The 24179-nt window shown below is 38.0% G+C and overlaps 1 protein-coding gene across 8 annotated transcripts in view; it reads left to right on the top strand.

Annotated features, from left to right (window-relative positions):
* The window catches only part of raskol (Ras GTPase-activating protein raskol), a 258900-nt gene extending 248135 nt beyond the window's left edge, over window positions 1-10765 (top strand). For all 8 annotated transcript variants that reach the window (XM_089253806.1, XM_089253805.1, XM_089253807.1 and 5 more), the window contains 5 exons: window positions 2007-2289; window positions 3377-3716; window positions 4707-4830; window positions 7602-7804; window positions 9171-10765. In XM_089253806.1, the coding sequence (XP_089109932.1) occupies window positions 2007-2289; window positions 3377-3716; window positions 4707-4830; window positions 7602-7804; window positions 9171-9438 (1218 nt within the window). In that variant the 3' untranslated portion in view covers window positions 9439-10765. The remainder of the gene's footprint in view (window positions 1-2006; window positions 2290-3376; window positions 3717-4706; window positions 4831-7601; window positions 7805-9170) is intronic.
* Window positions 10766-24179: the final 13414 nt, after the last annotated feature.

The following is a 24179-nucleotide window of genomic DNA, read 5'->3' as shown; positions in this document are numbered from 1 at the left end:
TGATTTTCCATTTCGTAATATCAGAATTCGCAATACATTGTTTCTATGTAAACTTATTTAAGGATTCGAAAAAACAAGATTTTTGCTATAGAGAGAGAAGAACCTTTGGACAATGCGTGCCACGTGTGGTCGCGCATTATCCTGTTGAAATATGGCTGTGGGCAAGCCCTGAAGGTAAGGAAGGACAACTGGCTCCAACACCTCGGAGATGTAGCGCTGGCTTTTTAAAGTACCGGCAATGCGTACTAGAGGAGTGCAAGAGTGATATCCAATACCGCCCCATACCATAATACCCGGTGCAGGACCAGTGTGGCAGTGCATAACGCAGCTGTTCAGCATCCTCTCTCCACGGTGTCTCCAGACTCGAATCCGACCATCGTGGTGTTGCAGACAGAAGCGTGACTCGTCAGTAAAGACAATTTCATTCCATTGTGCCGTCCACATCCTTCTTTCATCGCACCATTGGCGGCGGAGACGTCTGTGGTTCTGCGTCAAGGGTAGACGAAGCAATGGACGTCTTGCGGACAGACCACTCTGCTGTAAATGGCGTCAAATGGTACGCGCAGACACTGCATGATGCGGTACAGACCGAATGTGCTGTGCTATGGTTCGTGATGTGGCTGAGCGATCCGTCACTGCCATACGCACAATACGCCTGTCATCATGTGAAGTGGTGCACTGAGGTGGATGCGATCAAACACGTCGGTCCGCCGTACCCTCCTGCATCCAACGATCACATATCCGCATTACAGTTGTTTGGTTTCGTCCAACACGACTACCGATTTCCCTGAAAGATAATCCACAATCTCTGTAGGCCACTATCCTTCCTCTGTCGAACTCGGATACTTGATCAAAAGATGATCGCTGTTTTCTACGAGGCATAATTGATTGTTTTTTTGAAAAAACCACAAGAAAAACATAATTGCCGTACTTCAAATCGCCGAAATCTCCAAGCCTTAAATAGCGCTTTGAAGTGGCACCACAGGCGCGCGTGATGTGCGTCTGCGCTGAAATTCTAATCATTTGCATATCTCACCTCTGCTAATGCATGTTGTAAATTTCATATTATTTGCATGCTTCCTTCAGGGTGTTGCATTTACGGTGGCCAGCAGTGTAAATAAATAAGATATCGCTATATATGCAATTTACTGTCATTATTTTTACGAGTTGGGTTGGAAATGAAGGTGTCATTGATGGTTGCCTCAAGCTCATTAGGGAAAATATCTTATCTGTATTCTTCCCCTGATTTAAATCTGGGACCTGACGGCAACCTCCATGGTGGCAGATGAGCATCTTACTTCCACACCACTCGGGTGATAATGTACATGGACTGATGAACTGCCTTCATCTCCAGTATAATGCCACTCTGTGAGATGGGACCAAACACTATATTAAAGTCATTTTATGTCTGATCTTGCAACATAGGTTTTTTGGATATTCACGCACTGATTAGCCATACTAACAATCATATGTGCACCTTAAATGTTGTATGGTATACAAATACAAAAACAACACCACAACAGGCAAAATTCCCAACGAGGTAATAATTATCTCTTATATAACTGCATTTATATCAAATCACATTAAGATGTAACCATTCATTCAGGGCCATCATTTCAACGTTTTCCAACGTTCGGAGGGGGGGGGGGGGACAAAGAACATGTACTCAATATATGTATATATATTTACCATTTTTAGCGTATTTCAAAAAGCCGGGGGGGGGGCAATGGCTTCCTCTTGGACCCCCCCCCCAAATGATGAGCCTGCATTCATTTTTCAGAAATTTGAAAAAAATGTGTAAATTCTCTTTATTTTGACAACTGGTGTATTTAAGATATAACGTGCAATTTGAATTAAAGAAGTAGCAATTCAAACTCTGGGTTTAACTTGCTACATTCAAAAAGAAATTATCATTCATTGTTTTAACCTTCACCACCACAAGATTGGAAGTTTCTGTGTTACAAATTACCAATAGTTAAAAACTTGTAAATATTTTTTACTTGCAGTTGTCAACCGTGGGTTCTTCAGGGTATCAATCATTTCCTTACAGTCAGTCCAACTCTCCTGTCGATTTAACTTACCAACAAGATGGCAGTAGTGGTGTGACCTCTTCAGTTCTTCACCCATTGGCTTTCAACAACCCAATGTACCATTTTCCTGCTTCAGCAACTTTCTCTCAGTGCGATGCTTTACACAAAACCCAATGCAAGCACCTGCGTTTATCACAAATGAGTGCATTCAGTAGCCTTAGTGCAGAAGACATTTCTGTTCTGTGTTGTTCATCTTTAGGTAGTTCTTTTCAGCTATTATTATTTTTTATTTGATAAATTACATAATTAAAGCTATGATTAATATAGAATACAGCACTGTTAATAGTCGAAGTACAAATCACATGTTTTGTTATAATGTTATATTCATGCTATGCAACCTTGTATATTTTGTAAATAATTAAATTCTGTAATCAAACAAGGGACAGACTAAAGTATTCTGTGGCCCCATGCAAAAACAGCTTTGCAGCTCTCTAAAATTGTTTTTCCTTATCCTCCAGTGCCCTTGATTACCCCGGCATCCACCAGGTTTACACTAACACACAAGAATGATTATCTTATTATTTTCAATATATCAACTATCTTATAACTTTCTTGGAATGATTCTTATTATTTTCTTCACCCTATATAAATTCACTATAGAGGGTCCTCCCAAGAGCACAGCACCTTGGGGGGGGGGGGCAATATCAATATGTAGAGTGGGATAGAGACAATCGCTACCCATGTTGTGAGAGCATTTTCCAGTGTATAAGTATTTTTGATTCCTTTAATGAATCATAGACTTAAACACTTTTCTTTGCTCTCTTGTGGCCTTATCGTCAACAAAGCCTTTAGAAGTTCATATACTGACCTGTTGTGTTATAGAGCCACAACTAAATACTTTTTCACCAAGGTAAACACATCCCCCCATGCAGTTTTAAATAAGTCATTAAAGGAAGAATTTAGCACGCCTTCTCCAGCACCCAGGGCACCATACCCATGTGAACTCTTGGCTTGGGGTGGAGATCAAAACCCTAGGCCTGTGGGTTCCCTGTCTTGGAAAGAATTTTGAGCTATTGCTTTATTAAAAAGTCAAAATGAAACCCAATAAAAGTATTTTTATTCTGTTTTGCGGCCCGGTGCAGCTGCACCTTTCATACCTGCCCAAGTCCAGCCCTGTCTTAATGCTGCATGTGTGTGTGTCGTCTAAATTTACCAATTGAACAGAACCCATCGAGTCAGTGCTATGATTTATTCTAAATAAATAAGTAAATGTCTGGCATAATCAGAAGCTAGATTAATAGCTAGAGGTATTCATTATGTTTAAATATCATGTTTCTATTGCATAGGTAATGCTGACTCAACACCTGTTTTGTCTGTCAATGGCTGCTGTTCCAGTTCTTCTGGAAGTGCAAGTTGCAGTTCCACGCCACCAGCTGAAAGGAAAAATGGTCAGTTCAAGTCACTGGCTCCTAGGACAAATCCACATTATTCTGGGTCCCAGCATGCTTGCCGCAATGTGTGTGCTACTTGTTCTCCACGTTTGAATTCCCGTGCTCTCTCCCACCCTGTAAGAACTCATTGCTACAGTCAAGGAAAACAATGTGCTTATGCATCCCTCTTTCAGCCCAAAAGAAGCAAGATTCAAAATTCTGCAGTTGCAAATATCAATTCCAAAGTAAACTTAAAGTGAGTGTTCTAAAATTTTTTGATTCTTAAATGACATTACATTGAAAGCATTTGTCATCAGAAAAATAAAACAACAATATATATATACACACACACAGGTTATGTTTGTTTCACTCACTCAGGTTATGTTTGTGTCACTCACTCATTTATATTTGTGAATAATAATTCAATTTTCCAGTGCATTTGTTATGATGACAAACAATGTTATTAGAAGCATAATATTATTTTAAATGCTTTGTGATAATAAATTTTACAAGTACCTTATAGTTCTAGAACTAAGTATTATAATATGGTGCACTGTGTGTTTTTAGTTCTAAGAAAATTACTTAAAACAAGGAAAATGCGAAACTTTTTCCCATTATTTGTTATGTTCATATTATCACTCGAAATATTATTTTTTGAAAGAAATTTTTCATGTAACTGCACAGGGTGTCCATAATTACTGCATAAACTCTGAAGATCAAGATTCCTTGCACGGAGTGCATAAGAAGTGTCCTAAAAAATCATATTTCTATGACCTACTGTTTCTGGATAAAACAGAAAACATAATGTATCATATTAGATTCACTGCATGGAATTGAAACTAGTGCCCTAACAATCAGTGACAACAACTACTTGCCACTGCCATGGCAGCAAGTAGCTTGCATAGGTGGTAGAGCATCAAGAAACTTGTTATGAAAAGTAGTAGACAATATATATATTGATCACCAAGTTTCAATTTCAAGTACTGGATGTAACTTCACAAATTTTTTATTTGCGTTTCATCCAGAAACTATTGAACATGGATAAATTTAACAATTGTAAGTGATTATTCTTGTTTTGCCAAGTTTATGTGATCATTATAGAATACCCTGAATATGTTTATATACTGTTCACACAACATTCCTGAATGATTTTTTTCTTGTGATATTTAAATTAAGTTAAAGGAAACTTTATACTTGAGATACATTAAATTTTTACTAATTTTTGAATATTTATTTTTATATATAGCTGCATGTCTGCAAATGAGCTTGATAATAATTATAACATCAAGACCCTCAATTCAAAAGAGTTGATTTCTTCAAATATGGCACTTACAGAAGATGTGAATAAAAACAACAAGACTCTTGAAGATGTAAGATGAAACTGTTTGCTTTAATACTCTTATGTTTTTAGCAGTGATCTCCAACCTGGTGCCTGTGTGCATATTATGGCCCTCATGCAATTTTGGCTCCAAGAAATGACCAATGAGTTGCAATAATATAATTAATAAAGTAGAAAGTTTCAAAAGATGAGGAGGGGACTGGTTTTACTCTCATTTCATTTTTCAATATATCACCCCTATAAATTATTCCATTTTCCTCTGCGTGATGCTTGTATCATTCAGTTAACCACAGTCAGCTTTCTGATCTTTTAATTACTTCACACCTTGAAGGCAAAGGTGCCAACACAAAGAAAACATTGAGGGAGCAGAAAATAATCATTTGTTCTATGTATACAGGAGTCAAGCCTGTGCGCAGGAGGCAGAATGATGCATTGCACTGTATGTCCATGAATAATTATTGGGTGCTCAAATCGCTTCAGCCACCCAGGTTCTGGCACCTATGCTGGAGAGACCTAAAATTTGGAGAGATCGTAAGAAAAATCAATCATGATCTCTCAGATTCAGCATTACCATCTGAGTGTTAATCAGTGATTCTCAATCCTTTTGTGTCTGGTGAGGGGATGGAGGCATGCATGTGTAATTTTTCACATGGTAACAGTGCAGATGTTCAAATTTATTGTTGAAAGTGTTACTTTATTCCAGAACTACTTACTGTCCAGAAACAAAATAATCTGCAAAACTGTCCCTTATTACCAAAAGTGGCATAATCTACTTGCACAGTATCTATAAACACATTTCTTTATTAATATGGCGTGATATGGGACAAGCAATGAATTCATATAGAGAACATCAACCCCTTAAGGTATGGGGGCGGAAAAACACTGAGGCGGCAGAAAAATTGGTACACCCCGTAATATCTTGCAGGTCTCCTGTGAGCACTCAGAACTGCAGCAACATGACATGACATAAACATAGACTCCACTTATATGTGAAGGTATCCTGAAGGCAATTCACACCATGGTTCTCTCAGGGAAGTCCGTAATTTCATAATGATGCGAGGTAGTTTTGTATAACACCTTGCAAGGTGTCCCATCTGTGCTCAATAATGTTCATGTCTGGAGATTTAGGTGGCCTATATGGAAGATGCTGCAGTGATAAAAGTGTTCCTAGAGCCACTTTGTTGCAATTTCTGACAGGTGTGGCATCGCATTGTCCAAGCCTGTTGGACTGCACACAAGACATGAATGGGTGTAAGTGATCAGAAAGGATGTTTATGTACTGGTCACCATTCAGAGTCATCTTTAGCCTTATCAAGGGTCCCATAACATGTCAGAGCCTCTACCAATTTGAACAGTCTCCTATTGACATGCAAAATCCATGGTTTTATGGAGGTTTTCTCCATACTCATACATGTAAATCAGCTGTTTCAACTGAAAACTCGACTAGTCAGACACGGAAAGGTGTTTCCAATCGTGAATAGTTCAACGGCATGCTGGCAATCCCAAGTGAAGTGCATAGTTTTGTGCCTTGCAGTCATTAAAGGTACTCAAGTGCACCTTCGACTCCAAAAGCCCATGTTGTCAAGGGGGAAATGGTTGTGCAGTTCGCATGCTGACACTTGTTGATATACATTAACATCTAGTGATTTGAGGCATTAATGCACATCTATCTCATGAAACAATTTTTGTCAGCCATCGATGGTCCCATTCCTTCGGGATCTTTTTCCGTGTACACCTTTTTCTTAGATTTGATGCGTTCCTGGTTTCTTTATATTTATGGTATGTGCTTGCGATGGTTGTGCGCAAAAATCCAAATTCCATCTCTACCTCAGAAATGCTGTGACCATCTCACTAGTGCCAACTACTAAGTCACATTTGAAGTTATTTAAATCATAATAACCTGCCATTTTAGCAGCGGAAACCAATCAATCTAACAGCTTCCGTAGCTACCTGTTGTCTTATACAGGTGAATGGGGCAATTCCCTTCCCCCCCCCCCCAGCATTAGTGATGGAGGAGACTGATCTAATGTATATACATGTGTAAAAATTGACATCATCATCATGTCTCCCAGCCTTTGATGTCTATCTCCACCTATGTGTAGGTGCTGCTGAATGCACCAAGTTATCTTGATTGGTTACATTTCTCCTTTATTGGCAAACCCTTGTCTGTACCAGTTTTTCTGGCACTTCTCATCATACATTCTCGCTCGCTCTCCTTTCTTTCGAGACTTTTCATTTAATAAGCCTGTAAACCAAAATTTTTTTTTTTTCTTTTCGTCCACTTCAGCATTATATTTAATTTTTTCTCTCTTGCTATGGTTTGACAATTAAAAAAATAGTGTTACATATATAAGGAAAAGGTTGCTGGAAGAGGGAAAAAAAATGCAGAATCTGCTCCTTTCACCTTTTTTCCCCTTCATTTCCTATATGTTAACAGTATACTAGTTTTTGAGATTTATCTCTACTAGTGCAACTGCATATCGTCCAAATTTACTGCCAAAGAATAAAGGGGTTAACTGTGTGTCTCTCTTATAGCAACTTGTAAGTCGTTCCCAGGTGCCAAAGAAAAGTGTGGCGGATATCTGTTTGGAGAAATGCTCTAAACTAATTATTGTTGACATAGAATTTGATATGCATTTAATTAAGTTTTTTTTTTGCCAGATCAAAAAAATTCTTTCATCAAAGTCAAATCAATATAATTGAGTTTAGTTACATATTTTTTTTACATCCAATGGTTATAAATTTTTTTAATATCCAATCATTATATTTTTTTTAAATATTCAATCGTTATAATTTTTTTAGTATGAACGTGAAGTGTTAGAATTACGCCAGCAAATGATTGATCTCCAAAATAAATTGTGCAATGCCGAGTCCAAATTGTCAAAGCAAGAAACAGTTACAGAGAAAGTTGTTGCACAATGGCAGGCCAGATTGGAAGCTGGAGAAGAGAAGCTGCGTAAACAACAAGAAGAAAAAGATGAACAAATGAAAAACATCATCACAAGGTGAATTTTTTGAAAGTAAACATGTTCTTCCCACTGAAAAGTGATGTCATGAACTTTTTATATGTTTAGTTATGAATTTTTCCATTTTTACTTAAGCTGCTTTTTGCCACCTTCTGATCCTAAAAACAAACCCTTTAAAGAGATGGTTTTTAATTGAGGGAAAATAATGCACAAAAACATTTGGCTAGGAAAAAAAAGGCTTTACAAGTAGAAGTTTCTCTATACTTTAAGCAATGATCTTGATATTTGATAAATTCAAATGATGGTTCAATACAGTGGAATCTCTCAATAATGGACACTCAGGAAAAATATTTGGTCTGCTAATGGAGAGTGTCTATTATAAGACATTTCACTCTATTGTGCAAAAGTAAAGTTTGTAAAAAAATCGTCTCTTTTCATAGCTGAATCCTTGGGCATGCATAGCTCTTCTCTATATTCCCTCAACCAAGTCTATGTCTCTCTGTCGGTATGGGCTCCAAAAACTTAATGCATAATCTAGTCCAGGAGAAACTAAGCCCTGGAAAAGCGGAAGAATGATTTTAGGAGAACATGAAGAGACCTTTACAAGAATTAAACTGAGCATTCTATTTGCTTTTTTTGACCACCACTGAACAATGTTCAGCTGGTTGTCAATGAAAATTCTCAAATTGGTGACTCTAATTGCATCCAGGATAATAATACCATTCAACTCAAAGTGAAACATGGGTTGTTCGAACCAAAATTAACAACCATGCACTTTTCAATGTTAAAAGTCATGCTCTGTTCATTAGCCCATGCTGCAATCATACTCAAGTTTGTCTGGAACATCTCCCTACCTCTTGGATTCCCAACAACCACCATTAGTTTTACACCATCTGCGAATTTGCTAACAATACCATCAATACCCTGATCGAGTTTATTGATAAAAAGTGAAAAAAGAATATAGGACACTTTCTTGAGAGACTCCACTTTTGACACCTGTCCAATCAGAAAATTCTCTGTTCACCATAACCTGTTGTAACATATCTCTCAATCGTGATTCTATCCAATTCATCAAGTTTCCGCCAATCCCAATCTCATGTAAAAGTGCTAGTGTTTACGATGGACCCGATCAAGAATGCTTACTGGAAATCATAACCCATTGTGATTGTTGATTAATTTTAAATTGATTCTTATGAGAGAAGTTGTTTTGGTTTGTGAACAATTTAATTTTTTGAACAGACTTCAAGAACAAATTAAGTAAGTTTGTAAACTGATATAATTTGTTGACTGTATAATTTACTTTTTTTCTACAAAAAAGCAATGTAATATTCAAGTGAAATAATAAGTTACACATTTATTTTTGTTTATTTTATTGATATCTTTTCTTTTTTGTGCGTCATCATAGGCTAATAACAGTAGAAGATGAATTGAGAAAAGAACAGCAAGAAATGCAGGGTGTTATTGTAGCAAAGCAGAAAGTTATTGAGGAGCAAGAACGAAAAATTCAGACACTAGATGCTACAAATTCCAGGCTGCTTGGAGCTCTTGCACAGTTAAAAGAGCGTTATCAGCTTCAAGGCCATAATGGAACTTCTGTTTCTTCTCCAAATTCCCCTGCTAAGTTAGCTGTATTCGAAAATGGTGACATTAGGTTCAAGAGCAGCTCTTGCTAATGCTACAATGATTTATACCAAAAATAAAAGCATTTCCTTAAATAAAGCACCAAAAAATTCAGATTTGTGTATATAAATAGACAATTTATGGACATTTCTTTGTATATTGACGAAGTGTTATGATCTTAACTGCATCAATGTACATAATTTGAAAATTCATTGCACATTATGTAAAATTGATCATTACCTTTTGTAAAATTTGTGCTGTGTAGAAATCATTTCATTTAATGTCATTTACTTAATTTAGGACCAATCTGTGACTGATATATCAGCTTTGAGAAATAGAATTATTTCTCATTTTTTGTCTTTATGTTAAAAAAAATATTTGCATATGGCTATAGATTTTTTTCTATCAAAATGAAAATTTTCCCTTATTAACAAAAACAGAAATCTACAAAAAAACATTTGTTTGTACTTTTTGATTTCAAATTTGAAAATATAAACCTCAGATTAATCTTACTAGTCTCTTGTATGTGAAAGTAATGAATGAGGGGAACCTCATCTCCTCTGGTTCTACAGTATTCAAATATAAAAAGTTTGCTCCCATTGTATTGTATTGCCCAATATTAGTCATATTCTGCTCGTGTGCATTCCATGTACATAACAAATGACTTCAAGAAATATATAATAATCTGAAAATTATATAACAAATGTTGAATTCTGTGTATTGTGCAACATCTGAAACTGTAAAAAAAAATATATTCCCTATCAGAGAAATCCCTATTCCCTATCTTAGAAAATGTTCTAAAAGTTATTAACAGGAAAGGAAGGGGGGGGGGGAAGATAAGAAATATAGAAAGTGTAAGAAAGTTATTGTTTAAATTTAAAAATTATAATTTGCAAAGTGTGAGTGATATATTTATGTTATCTCTAGTGAAAATATTCATACACTAATTTTTTTTTCAAACGCATGTTTTATTTTATTAAGGTTTATTACAAATTGGGTTAAAAATGTTATCAGTAAGACATGAGATTTTAAAATATGTAAATGCATAAATGAAAATGTATATATATCCACGTATTTCATACATTCCATAGTAAATAGAAACAACCATTCAGATTCCCTCTTCTAGTTTTCAAAAAATCTATGTAGTATAAAATAAAATGAGCTGATGATTGTTTGCTGTGATAAGTTTTCACTATTGTGAATGGGATAGTTTTATGTATGAGGACACTTTTAATATGAAAGTCCAGTGATAATACATGCTTTGGAATGAATACTAATTATGAGATCAAAGTCATAATTAGTGTTTTGTTCTTTCTTTTATACAAAATGTCCTGTCATACTTTGTTATGTGTAGTTGAATAAATATCTTCTATTGAAAAACTTGTTTATTCATTGTGGTTATTGAGCATGAATCCTTCTAACCATTTTGTGCACTCAAATTAAAATTTGAAATACTGAATGGTCAAATGTCATTCTCTGTGTGTGTGAAATTATAAAATTAGGAAAGTCTTATGTTAAAATCAACTTGTGTCTGTCTGCAACATAGGCATTCAATTCTGTCTCCGCCTGGGGGAGCATGATGATGTCGATTCATATGTACATTGAATCAGCCGGTTTCAGCTTTGCAGCTGGAGCATTGCCCCCTCCAGTCTCTCCATCCATGCTTGGCAACTAAACTTGCATCACAATATTCAGGTGTGCCAGAGCTAGAGGAGCGATTGCCTTCCCCCTTATTTTTAGGATTTGGTCAGCAAAAACATGATAATGTGTGTTTAAATGAACAAGAAAATTTCTCCTTTTCTGCATCAACTCTGACTTTTTGAGCTTCCAGTGTCCTTGACAATATTGTATAAAAAACTTTTCATCATCTGCCCACAGGCCACCCTCCTTTCATTCCAGTCTAATTTTCTTAACCACTCATTTCTCAAATTTTTCGTCTCTGAAGTTGATGCCCTGAGCTCGATTAGCCCCAACCATGACAAACCAGTCACATGCTTTATGTTTGCAGCCAGCTAGCTTGTGGAAGAAATAGTTATGAAAATGCCAAAACAAATTGTATTTCAATCTACTAATAATAAATTGTTGCGGTCTGCATTTCATTAGTCGAATTGTCTTTAGTTTGAACCTTTTATTGAAAAAATAGCAGTCCAACTTGCAAAATATAGGGGGGCGGGGCGGGCAAGTATAATCACCAATTAAAAAAACGGCACCCAGGCACTATGCAATTTGTCCTAGACATAAATTAATATTGAAAAATTTTACTTTCGACACATGACACTTTGAGTTTGGAAGATAGATGACAACATTAAAAACATGCACAAAGGTACACAGGAGTATAAAAACCAGCAGAAATTCTCCTCTGCTCATAGGTCCTATCCCCATAGTTTTGTTAAAAACGGTTACCAGACCCAGAAACTGAAATTAGGATACACACTTATGCCCTCTGTTAACGACTCACCTTTGTTCACAACACGTCTCCACTATACTGAAAACACTAATGGGTTTTCTAACGGGAACCACTTTTTTCCCCAGCCTATGGCCGGTATTACACTATAAAAGTTTGATAAAAGTCCTATTATAAAACTTGAAAAATGCAGCCAATAAGGTCAACGGTTGCATTTTCTAGAATGTAACCAATAACCTTATTGGTTAGATTTTTCAAGTTTTATAAAATGGATTTTATCAAACTTTTATAGTGTAATACCGGCCTATGACCATTAGTTCTACCACATCCTGATTGCATTATTGATATGTTATGCCTCGAAATTACGAATCAATTTTCATCTCTAAAACATAATCAATCTTGAGGTTTAAAAAATGTTGAGATGTTATTAGTCACAAAAATAAGAACTAAACATTTAAATTATTAGAAAATTACAATTTCACGCTATCCAAAAGCGGTATTCTTGAGACAGATGCTGTGTTTTTTTTTTATTTCGGAGCTGTTTTCGGACAGTCTTTATACTATAATGGAAGTACAACAAGTCGCGTGGTCGAGAATAACAATTACCATGCTTGGAGTTCATTTTCTGCGAATTTCGTCGGTGTCACACACTGATAAAGAGAGATGTTTAGTAGAGTAATTTTTTTTCTCCCGGAAAGAAATAAAAATGAGTGAAGGCAAAAGAGAGAGAAATTTCAAAGCATGATGAGGACGCTTAAAAAGCCATGCACAGGGCCGTCTTGAGAACATCGCATAGGCCTCCCGTGCAAAGTGATGCTTCGGAGGCCCATACGTGTCTAGAAATGCTTGCCTATCAATTGAAGCACTTATTTCAGAAACCCCATAATCAACAAAAAATTTTAAATTTAGTTAATACTGGTTTCTTGTAGTTGATTGATAGACGCTTCGTTTGGTGCAGAAACCCACTGAAAGAAACATTGTTTTATACCCCCATTTTGCTTCCCTGAAATATATTCGTTTAGTGCAGAAACCCCATAAGCGACATCACTTATGGGATTTCTGCGCTAAAAACTTGTAACAGTTAGCAGCGTCATCTTGCGGGTTTTATAAGACCTAAAAGGGGTTAAACATGTCGTTCGGATTATTCTGTGTTTTGAAAGTTTGTTTTGAGGGTTCTAGTGATTATTTTCCGTTCTCTGTTTTCCAAGTTTGAAAAAAGTGTCTAGTGAATCGCAATCAGAGAGACGTGGAAACTGGAGAAAAGGAGAAAAAGTATCGTTAATCTCCAGGCACTTACAAATGTAATATACAGGGTGTTCTGTTGATGGACCGACAAACTCAAAAAGGTTGTTAGTAGGCATCAAGAGGCACAAAAATTGCAATGGAACACGGTGTCGCAAACCACATTGAGAGGGTGAAAATCGCGAAAAACGCATGCAGGCTCTGAATCCAGAGAAGACGAAAGGTGGATGTCAGTTGATCGCTGAATGCGTTCGTGGATTCGCTCACCATATTTCACGTATGCAGCGTCGCGAAACGTATGCGCTGGGGTAGGATCACGCACTGCGGACGCTATTAGCGCTATTGCGGTAGTAAGTACGTGTAGCAGTTGTCTGTTTCAATGAGTATCCTCCACGTTCGCCGGATCTCAATCCGTGTGACTTTTTCCTATGCAGTGGCGGATCATGATTTTGGGAGGCCCCAGGCGCAACCTGATCTGGAGGCCCCCCTATCAGGGGCGGATTAAAGGTAGGGGCTGTCACCCCCCCCCCCCCCCGAGAGCAGAAAAATTAAATGGGAAAAAAATGTTTTCTACGTTTTTGACTGAATAACAAACCAAGAAAATAAATTTGCTTAAAAAAGGGGGAAAGAAGGGCAGAATTTCTTCCAAAAAAAATCGTCCTGAAAAATTGAACACATGGTCACAACCACCGCCCCCACCCACAAATTTGCGTTTATCCACCACAGCACCCTTTTGGCCCTAATAAGAACGAGATGGTTCACTAAAATGAACAATACTATGAAAATCATAACTTTTTTTTTATTTTTGCATCACCAAAACCATAAACACAAAAATAAGATAAGGAAATATAATGATATTCTCTGGTACTAGATGAAAAATAATCACACTCCCATTAAAAAAAAAAAAATCACAGTAAAATTCTGCATCATATTTTTAGTAATCTAAAATGTCCGTCCTGGTGCCTTCAGCCACACGGCAAAAATGGAGATCCGTCATAGTTTTAGTAATTTAATATTCTAAATGATATTTATGTCATTCAGCATTCATTTCAAACCCAACTTTTTTTTTGTCATATGGTCGTATGGTTCCAGTCATAGATTGCAAATGAATATGTTGTTTGAACCAGCTTATAGTATTTCATTCAAACAAGTGGGAGACAAAATCACAATAAGAGTTCTACTACATTCATTTTAATTAGTACGAGTGTCTCTTCCTGTCGATGTCGCCGCTTGCCGATAGCCATCTTGCCATCCATTATACTGTATACGAAAGCTTACACCAAAGCTGTCGTATTATCGGCGCCCATAAAAGCATTTAATACTGTGGAATAATGAGACATCTGTTTATGCCTTCACTCCAATTTTCATTTCGGACAGACATTAGGACCTGCTGTTCTCACCCCTCCTCCTGCTTGTGCCCTTAGGGAAATACTGTTTGAAAATGACCCTCCCTGAATGATCGCTTTGAAATGTCTCTTCTTTCTTTGTCGGGGAAGAACTGGCCCTTGAGAGCTGCGTCTTGTAAATTCAAGGTTTCTAGAATATAAATTGTAAGTTGTAAATTGTTCTTTTCTTTCAGTTCCCGTTTTTCTTCCATAACTCTTACTTGTAATAACTTGTAATACGTACAGTATATATAAAAAAAAAAAAAAAATTGCGGTTAAAAAAAAAAAAGGGAGAGCAGATACTGTACTTAGTTCAAGAGATTTGTTGATGCGCATGTAAATTCATATGTAGGATGAAGCACACAACTATTTGGAGGCCCCCCGCTCTGCCGAGGCCCCAGGCGCGCGCCTCATGCGCCTGTGCGGTAATCCGCCACTGTTCCTATGGGGTCACCTTAAATCCCTCGTTTATGCGGCGCCTGTGGACACACCGGAAGATCTCAGCGCGGATTGTCGTCGCTGCGGCAGACATCAAAAGCATGCCTGGTATCTTCGAGCGCGTCCAGGAATCGTTTTTACGTAGTTGTAGACTGTGCAATGACGTCAGTGGCCACCACTTCCAACAATTTCAATTTATTTTATTAAATAACGTTTTATTTAATAAAATAAATTGCTCATTATTACAATTTTTGTAGTAATTAATGAAATAAATTTTTTTTGTAGTTATTATTGTACTTTTTGTTGTTCCAGCGTGACGTCGAAACCTGTATGTTTTTTTCGCGATTTTCACCCTCTCAACGTGGTTTGCGACACTGTTCCATTGCAATTTTTGTTCCTTTTGATGTCTACTAACAACCCTCTTAGTTTGTCGGTCCATTAACAGAACAAACTGTAGTATAGGAGTTTAGGGCAAAGAATGTGTCACTTGGAAAGGTAGGACAATTACTCGGAAAAACTCGAAAAAAAATCAATGAACTTCTGATCAAATCAAAACTTCTGACAAAATCAATTGCAAATGTTCTGCCAAGTGTTTCAAACTTGGCACCCAAGAAGTTATTGTTGAAGTTCATGGAGTACCATGGGCAAAGTGAAAGCCAAGCCGCAGGGCCGTCTCAAGAGTATCATGGCCATGGGCCCCCCCGGGCCAATTGATTTTTCTGAGGCCTTACCAAACAAATTCTCGAAAATTTCAACCAGATCTCATTTTTGTGAGGCCCCCGGGTCGTGCCCGAGTGGGCCCATGCCTTAAGACGGCACTGCCAATACCTTCTAGAGCAGAAGGTATTGGCACTGCCAAGACGTTCTTAATGGCTTGATCACATCAACATTTATTCGGAAAAAGACCACTCGCCTTCTACAACCGCCAACTATGAAAGCCTATCCGGCTGGAAAAATCCCAATCAACAAGAAAAAAAAAATTCATAATTTGCAAAAGCTTGCTAAATACACTCATGTCCATAAATTAAGGATAATTCAGAATCACACGGAAATCGAAATCTAAAGTAAAAATTTCACCTGTAGAATTATCACACACATCTGCAAGAATGATATGCAAATTTCAGGAAGACACCAGATGATGCCGATAGTACGTCACAATGACGAGAGTGTAAGAGTGGGTATATAAGGAATGGTGGCAAAGAAGTAAAATTGTTCACAAGAGTTCTGTAAGGCGCTCAGTACCATAAGTGAATAGTTATGACACAGAGGACGCATGTGGATGATTTTTTACGTGGTAGAATTGTCGGCCGCCTGGAATGGGGGCGTACTCAGATGGAACTATCCGAGGAACTTGGAATTGCTCAAAGTGTCATCTGTAGGCTTTGGGAACGATTCCAAGATAACGGAAATATCAGTAGACGTTACAGTACAGGTCGCCCCCGAGTTACAACGCCGAATGAAGACCGGTATTTGGCAGTAACTGCCAAAAGAAGCAGACGGAGCACAGCATCCAACCTGTCTCGTCAGCTATTTGCAGCCACGGGTACCACAGTTTCAAGGCAAACCGTGTACAGACGTTTGGGAGATATTGGTCTATATGCTGGCAGGCCTGTCAGATGTGTTACGCTCACGGCAACTCACTGTCGGCAGCGATTAGCCTGGAGTAGAGAACATGCAATGTGGACAGTGGGCTTGTGTGATGTTTTCCGACGAGTCCAGGTTTAGCTTGCAGTCTGATTCATGCTGGACTTTCATATGGAGAATGCCCGGTACCCGTTACCACCAAGACAACATCATTGAACGACACCGTTACGGTGGTGCAGCATTGCTCGTTTGGGTGGAATTATACTGGGTTCCAGAGCAGATCTGCATATTCAAACCAGAACCATGAAAGCCCAAATTAATCGGGACATCATTCTGGAACAACATGTACGTTTGTTTAGGCGTGCCATGGGCGCGGAATTTGTGTTTATGGATGACAACGCCCGTCCTCACCGAGCAAACATCGTAAACGAATGCCTTGAATCTGAGGATATAACCCGTATGGAATGGCCAGCATTCTCACCTGACTTGAATCCGATAGACATGTGTGGGACATGCTTGGCCGACGAGTTGCAGCCACCTCCTACATGTGTACCGGAACTTCGGAGAGCATTGCTTGCTGAGTGGAGTGATCTTCCCCAGGATCACATCGATAATTTGATACTCAGCATGTCTAGGCGTTGTACGGTCTGTATTTCATCGCATGGGAGACATACAATGTATTAACCATCATACCAACCATGTAATAGTAAGTTTTTGTAAAGGAGATATTTTTTACAATTGCTCCAGTGAGCAAAAATCGTAGTTTTTATGAATGTTATCATACATACACCATCGTTTTTGTTCTTTATCTTTTGTTTAATAAATGGGCTGTATGAATAAGTAACGTTTGTAACGTTTGTTTTGTTTCTGAACCTTTATTTGCCGTAGCTGGCATTATCCTTAATTGATGGACATGAGTGTATATCGCAGACTATGCTGAATTCCACCACATAATTTTGAGTTAGCCGACATCTGAAGTTAAAATAAGAGAAAATTCCGACTACGCAGAATAGAAAATATTACACATGATTATTTTATTTCTACAAAAATCTGTAATTCACCAAAATAAAATTGAATGTTATTAAAAAGTCAGCTTTCTTGATTTTTACCCCTAACTGAACTCATTAGCCTCGTTTACATGTGTAAGATTATTAATTACCTGCATGGCAACTTTTTTCCTCATGTGGAAAAAAAGGAGGGACGAAGATCCGTTAAAAGAGTCCCATCTTTGTTGTGGAATAATGGTGGGTGACTCCGACCTCCTCTCCCACAATCCTTTGTGCCGCGAAAACTACTGTAAGCTCCTTCGTCAGCCGCATTGAACCAACCACTTCCGTTCAACCCACGTAACCAGTGACGACTTCCGGAAAGAAGAGGGGGAATACCGGCATAAACTGAACGCCATGTAAACGGGTTGTGGCGAAAATCCCTGTTACGGGTAACTTCGCGGGATATTTTATTGCACAATGTAAACGGAGCTGTTAATATCATAAAAATGGTAAAAAAAGTGATGCAAATTTATTTTATTGCAGAAACCCCATAAATGCAGAGCAGCAGAGCATGGACGGAGATACGGGGGGGGGGGGGGCGTGGGGGGCATTGCCCCTCCAGCGTCAAAGGTGAAGTCGACTGATCTAGTATATATATATGTAATGTTAATTGACATCATCCTCATCGTGCCCCCCCCCAGACTTCCAAGTCTATCTCCGCGTATGATGCAGAGGCTAGAATTTTTTTTATCCCCTTCCCTGAACTTTAATAAATATATCACATTTCCATTTTATACATAGAACCGTCCTTCACATTCAGGAATTTTTACGTAAAAATACTTTCTTTTAGTCAAGTTAGAATGTTTTCCTTGATTATCTCAAAATTAGAAATTCTGCACTTATGGGGTTTCTGAAATAAACGCTTCAATTTACATTGTTACTCTCGAAAATTTTAGCCCGATCTCATTCTCATGAGGCCAGGGCCAGTTCTGGAAAATTTTCAAGTTTAAGCGAATGATATTTTGGTGATAAAAAAATTGTCCCTCTCCTTCAGTTGGCGCCCTGAAAAATCGTCCCTTTTCAGTGCGCGTTCTAAAAAATCAGCCCCTTTCAGTTTGTGGGATTCAAGATCCGGATTTGCATGAGGGCCTCCCTATGCTCTTCAGCTAAGGGCCATGCCCAGTTGAGCCCATGCGTTAAGACCGCGCATTAGCCACGTACAGGGGGGAAATAGGAGTTTCTTCTAGGGTTACTAGATTCCGAAACTTAGAAACGAGAACGCGTGCACGCGTATCCTTCGCAACGACCTTACACATGTTTATAACAGATAACCACATTATTAACAAAGAACAGAGATTGGAAACGACAATGAGTGGATTGAAAGAAAATAACAATAGAAGTGGGAAAATATTTAAAAATAGATTGTTTTTTTTTTAGGAAATTGAAAATTGCGTAAGTAATATATGACGTTTTACATTATTTCTGTAGTGACACCTAGTCATAATTTTTTGCACTCACGAAAATTAGCGTTTTGGCCATCCCTGAAGCTGTGAATGGTTTCATGTCTTCCCTAACTTATCTCATTCTACGGTTTGTGGAACAAGTTTGATGATGTCGTTGTGAGTGTTACATTTACTAAATTACAGAACATGGGACCACAGAATTTGATCTGAGGTAAGAAGAAAATACTCTTCTGCGGTCGTGTACTAAAAAAGTTGGTACTGTTATAGACGAAAGCAAGCTGCTTTTCCAACAGCAGATATCCTCATTTTGAAATACTGTTGAGGATTGCCCTACCTAAATGTTTAGGGACATTTTTGTTAGTACGAAACGATACCATTTGCCTTCTCGAATGGTTTGACGGTAGTTAAGCTTGCTATGCTATTGAAAGATCAGTAAATCTGCTAGTTCGTTCTTTTGTGTGTGTGTTTTGTAGGGGAGGGGAGATACTGTGTGCGGTAAAAGTTATTATTGCGTAGGTACAAAATATGTTGTGCATGCATATGACGAAAACTTTGCCGTAGAAAGTAGGCTATTTGTGACTTGTTGAGTTTTTCACACCCGTTATTATCTGAAGCTCTTAGCGTGTTGTGTATATATATAAAGATCATTTTTTATAAATACCGTGTCTTTTTTCTAAACTGTCAGAGTATTCAAATGACACAATAGAGAAAAATATTCGTGGAATTTGGAACACGCACACAAAACGAAAACACGTCGCTCTAAACGTGTCATGACAGATAGGTTGCATATAAAAAAAGATTGTAACTACGAATTTTAAAAACGATTTTTTTTTCTTTAATGCGTGGGGTGAATACTTAAAATCTAATTATTGAACCTGCTTCTCGTACAAGTGTAGGACAAAGAATGCCCGTATACAAACAACAATGAAAGTAAAGCTCACATTTCATTTTGACGCTTTTTTTTTTTTCATTCCGAAATGCCTTGCGAATTTTTTAAAACTATCTTCATAGGAGAAAGAGAAACTTTCTGTGTATCTATCTATACAGTGGTTCTCAAATCTTTTAGGTCATAGAAGATGAAGCACTTTTGGGGAAAAAAGTTCATCGTTGGAGCACTCCAATGCTCACCTACAACTTACCTGTTTCTTGCTTGAAACTGCGAAAGACGACGACTGCAAATTTTGCGTCGCATATCGTTTGCTTAGCAATTTATAGGATTCCCGTTTACCTCATTTTTGAAGAATTGATTATGTGCGATGACCTGACCCAGTGTTTCCCAAACTGGGCAATATCGCCCCCGGTGGGTGATGGAATGGACCAGGGGGGCGATAGCTACTGGTATAACATAGGATCCTATGGGTTCGCTTGAGTTGGGAGCGATGAGAGAAAAAAAAATTTCTGAAGAAGCGGGCGATGTGGAACAAAAAAGTTTGGAAAACTATGACCTAACCTGCTGCCGTGTTTTTCATTTCGTGAAACAGTTTAGCATGAGAAGATTCAGTCACTTAGATGAGTCATTTTTGGTTCTGATCTGGGAAATCACATTTTTTTGAATCGCGCGATGTGCATTTATCATTTTACAAAGTAGATTGAACATACTGAATTATTTGTTGCTACTATATAAGCGTAACCTTTTATAACGAAATACTATACGTCAGCGTTTCTCAACCTTTTTTGACCCACGGAGCCCTTTCCGGTACATAATTTCTATGGTGGAGCCCCGTAGGCCTATTTTTTATTTATTTATCAAAGTTATTGACTTATTTTTATTATTCAAAAATATTAATAATTATTTTTTTCAAATTTACTGGGTTTTTTCTTTTATTTACTTTTATTTTTCCCGCTAGCAGCCGCGGATACCCTGGCACTTCACACGGAGCACCAGTTGAGAACCGCTGCTATACGCTATCACCCCGAAAACTGTCTCAGTTCGACGTTATCACGTCCGTATTTTTAAAATTACCCGCATGAACGCTTGATTAAGTAACAAATTCAAGAAAACTTCGACTAAAAAAAAAGGAAAAAATCGGGGCATTTTTACAAAAAATCCGGGACGGAGAAAAAACAGAAAACCGGAACTGCCCCGAAAAATACGGCGCAAAATGTGGGACGTATGGTCAGGGCCACAACTAGGGGGGGGGGAGCAGGCGGGTCTCATGCCCCGGGCGCTGTACCCGAGGGGGTGCAAATTTCATTCTGAAACCTCTCCTTCTACATTACAAGGGGGCATCAAAATGCGCGCTTGCCCCGGGTGACCAAGCATCTAGTTGCGGCCCTGCGTATGGTCAACCTATTCAGAACAGTTTGTAATTAAGTAAAAAAATCACCCCTGCCAACAGAGAGCTCTAGATTCGCCCACTCCTAGAGGTATACTTACAATTAGAAAAAGTTTCCAAATAACGTGTAGTACTCACATATATCATTCATGTTTCGAAGGAATATATAGTTACTAAAATAATAAAAAAAAAAACTTTTTATACAGTCCCCGTGTGCCCTAAAACTCAATTAGAAAGTTGTTTCCCTGTCTCTTCTTGATGCCAACAAAAAGAAAATTCCATGTTTCCGAGTGCAATATTCATTCAAAAATTCGAATTCGAAAAACGGAGGAAATTTGGGGAAAAGCAGCGTTATATATATAAATGCGGGTAAAAGTGGTTTTCCTCATTTAACGCGGTTTTTTCAAAATTTCCTCCGTGTTTTTCGAATACGAATGTCTCAATGAATATTGTACTTAGAAACAGGGAATTTTCTTTTTGTTGGCATCAGGAGAGACAGGGAAACAACTTTCTAGTTGGGTTTTGGAGCCACACGGGGACTGTATAAAAGGTTATTTTTTATTTAATAACTATACAACCCCTTAAAACATGAATGACATATCTGAGTATTACACGTTGTTTGGAAGCTATTTCCAATTGGAAGTATGCCTCTAGGATCAATGGTTCGCGGTTCGCCAGTAAAATGCTATACCCATGTTTGCTAAACACCCTGTATATCAATCGATTTTGAAGTGGGAAAAGAACTCCGATTTTAATTTTAATTGCGCCATTCTGTGGCAGTAAGCAAAAAACAGGGAGACTGCATAAGTTGGTCTTACTGCGCGTAATTAGCCAGTTTTTTTTATTGTCCCGACTCCCAGTAGATCACGCCGTGACGAGAGCGAGGATAAGCCATTTTGAACTATTCACCGTCCATATCGACTGCGTTGCGCGCAGCTCCACCTCAAAAAACGGGTTTCCGCTGCGCAGGGCTGCGGGTGGGGACCGGGCTTTGTTTTGGTCAGGAATTGGTGTCTTTTCCTTGGCGCGATTTAGCTGTGATGCTTATGATGCGTTCTGTTCTCGTTCTGAAATGTGCGTTGTTTAGCTTTGTGCGATTTTGTTTTGAGCGCGTTGACGACATGCTATTTGACCCATTGGTGACGATTGGCTAGAAGTCCCGCTATCATCTCAAAAAAGTATGGCTGTCCGCTCTTTGCGAGATAAAAAAAAATTCTCTCAACTCCTTATTAGGGTCGGGATTACTGAAGCACTAGTCTGCGATTCCTCAACAAACCACTTCCGACTATTTGAGTCAAAACACCTGGGTTCTATTGATGTCCTGTGTTCCGTGTTAGAAAACAGGACATTATACAAATACAAAGGCTACAACAGGCAAATTGCCCAACGAGGTGGCTGAAAAAATTATGCCCATAAAAACTATGGATGTCAAATATAACCAAAATACCCAATTAGGTATTACATTAATATGAAAGCCAAAAATATATATCACCAAAAAATATAACAATATACTGTATGTCCATAAAAAAGATTATGGTTGTCTTTTCTAAGCATGAATAGTTTCTCGATTTATCCATGTCTATTGTACTTTTTTTTAAACGTATCAATTGTGTTAGAATTCACAACCTCCGGACGTAAGCTATTCCATTTATTGACAACTCTATTAGAGAAAACTCCCTGCTACACCTCAACCTCTAATTGTCCCTTACTAAACGATACTGGTGTCCCCTTGTCGAAGCAGTTAGTTGATTGACGGTGTATTAATAACTCACAGTCCATCCTATTCATTCCGTTGAAGACATTGAACACTTCGATCATACCCCTCGACACCCGCGTTCTTCCAATGCAAACATATTTAAGAAATCAAGTCTTTCTTCATAGTTTAAGCCTTGTGCTCCAACAAGAGCCCACGTAGGCACCCCTCTGAACTAAGTCTATATCCCTATGTAGGTATTGGTCCCCCAAACCTTACGGCATACTCCAGTGCAGGACAAACCAAGCGTCGGAAAAGCGGAAGAATGACTTTAAGAGAACGCGAAGAGACATTTTTAAGAATGAAACCGAGCATTCTATTCGCTTTTCGGACCACCGCTCATGTTCAGAAAATAGAACCCAGGTGTTTTTATGTACAATTTCGGACGATTAGAAGAGAATTATAATCATCCTTTTAATCATCATCTCCACAAATAACCAGCTTTTCAATGAATCTTGTATTAACAAGTGGAGAGGACATTTCTATACACATGTGGCCATCTGGTGGCCTATGTCATTCACGAGCTATTAGTTGATTGCTGCCGCCGTCCATGTATGGAGCCTTTCAACATATATATACGCTCCAAGGTTGGAATGCTCTGTAAGTTTCCATAGCTTAGTTGGTAGAGTACTCGTCCGGCAAACGAGAGACCGGGGTTCGAGTTCCCGTGGGGGCAGCGATGGATTTTCTTCCTTGTAATCATCATCTCCACAAATAACTAGTCTTTAAATGAATCTTTGATTGGAATTTATATTTATACATTATTTGGATGGGTAAAAAAGACTTGTTGTTGATGTTTTTAGATCCCACCGGTTGGAAACGTTGTTCCGTGCTAACAAGTCATTGCAGATTTTCAATAGTTTCATCCCCTAAATAAGCAAATTACTACAGAAAAAAATTGCAGTATCAAAATATTGAAGGTCACATAAATGATTTAGAAAATGGCTGTTACTCGTTGTAATTCAAGCACTTACTTTGATGATTCAACGTTAAATGTCTTAGCTTCAATGTATACGTCAATTAACATTGCGTGGTCATTTATTGACTATTAGAATTTGAAAAAAAACTTTGTACATCACACAAGAGGAAAAAAAAGTTTAAATAGCTTGAAGGCGGTTCTTAATATTTCCTTTCCGTATTTGTGTTCCGCCTTGTTACGACATATGACCTTGTAGTGAAAATGACCGATGTGTTAAATCAATGGACAAAAGAAAAAAACATTATCTATCTGTTTGCATGGAATAGATTTTACGAAGGCAA

Source organism: Pholcus phalangioides, unplaced genomic scaffold (assembly GCF_987345545.1).
Source record: "Pholcus phalangioides strain wild (caught in Gottingen) unplaced genomic scaffold, Ppha-v1.0 ptg000039l_1, whole genome shotgun sequence".
Classification (NCBI taxonomy): Eukaryota; Metazoa; Arthropoda; class Arachnida; order Araneae; family Pholcidae; genus Pholcus; species Pholcus phalangioides.
Note: the sequence above shows the minus strand (reverse complement) of the source record. Positions and strands in the feature narration are given on the sequence as shown.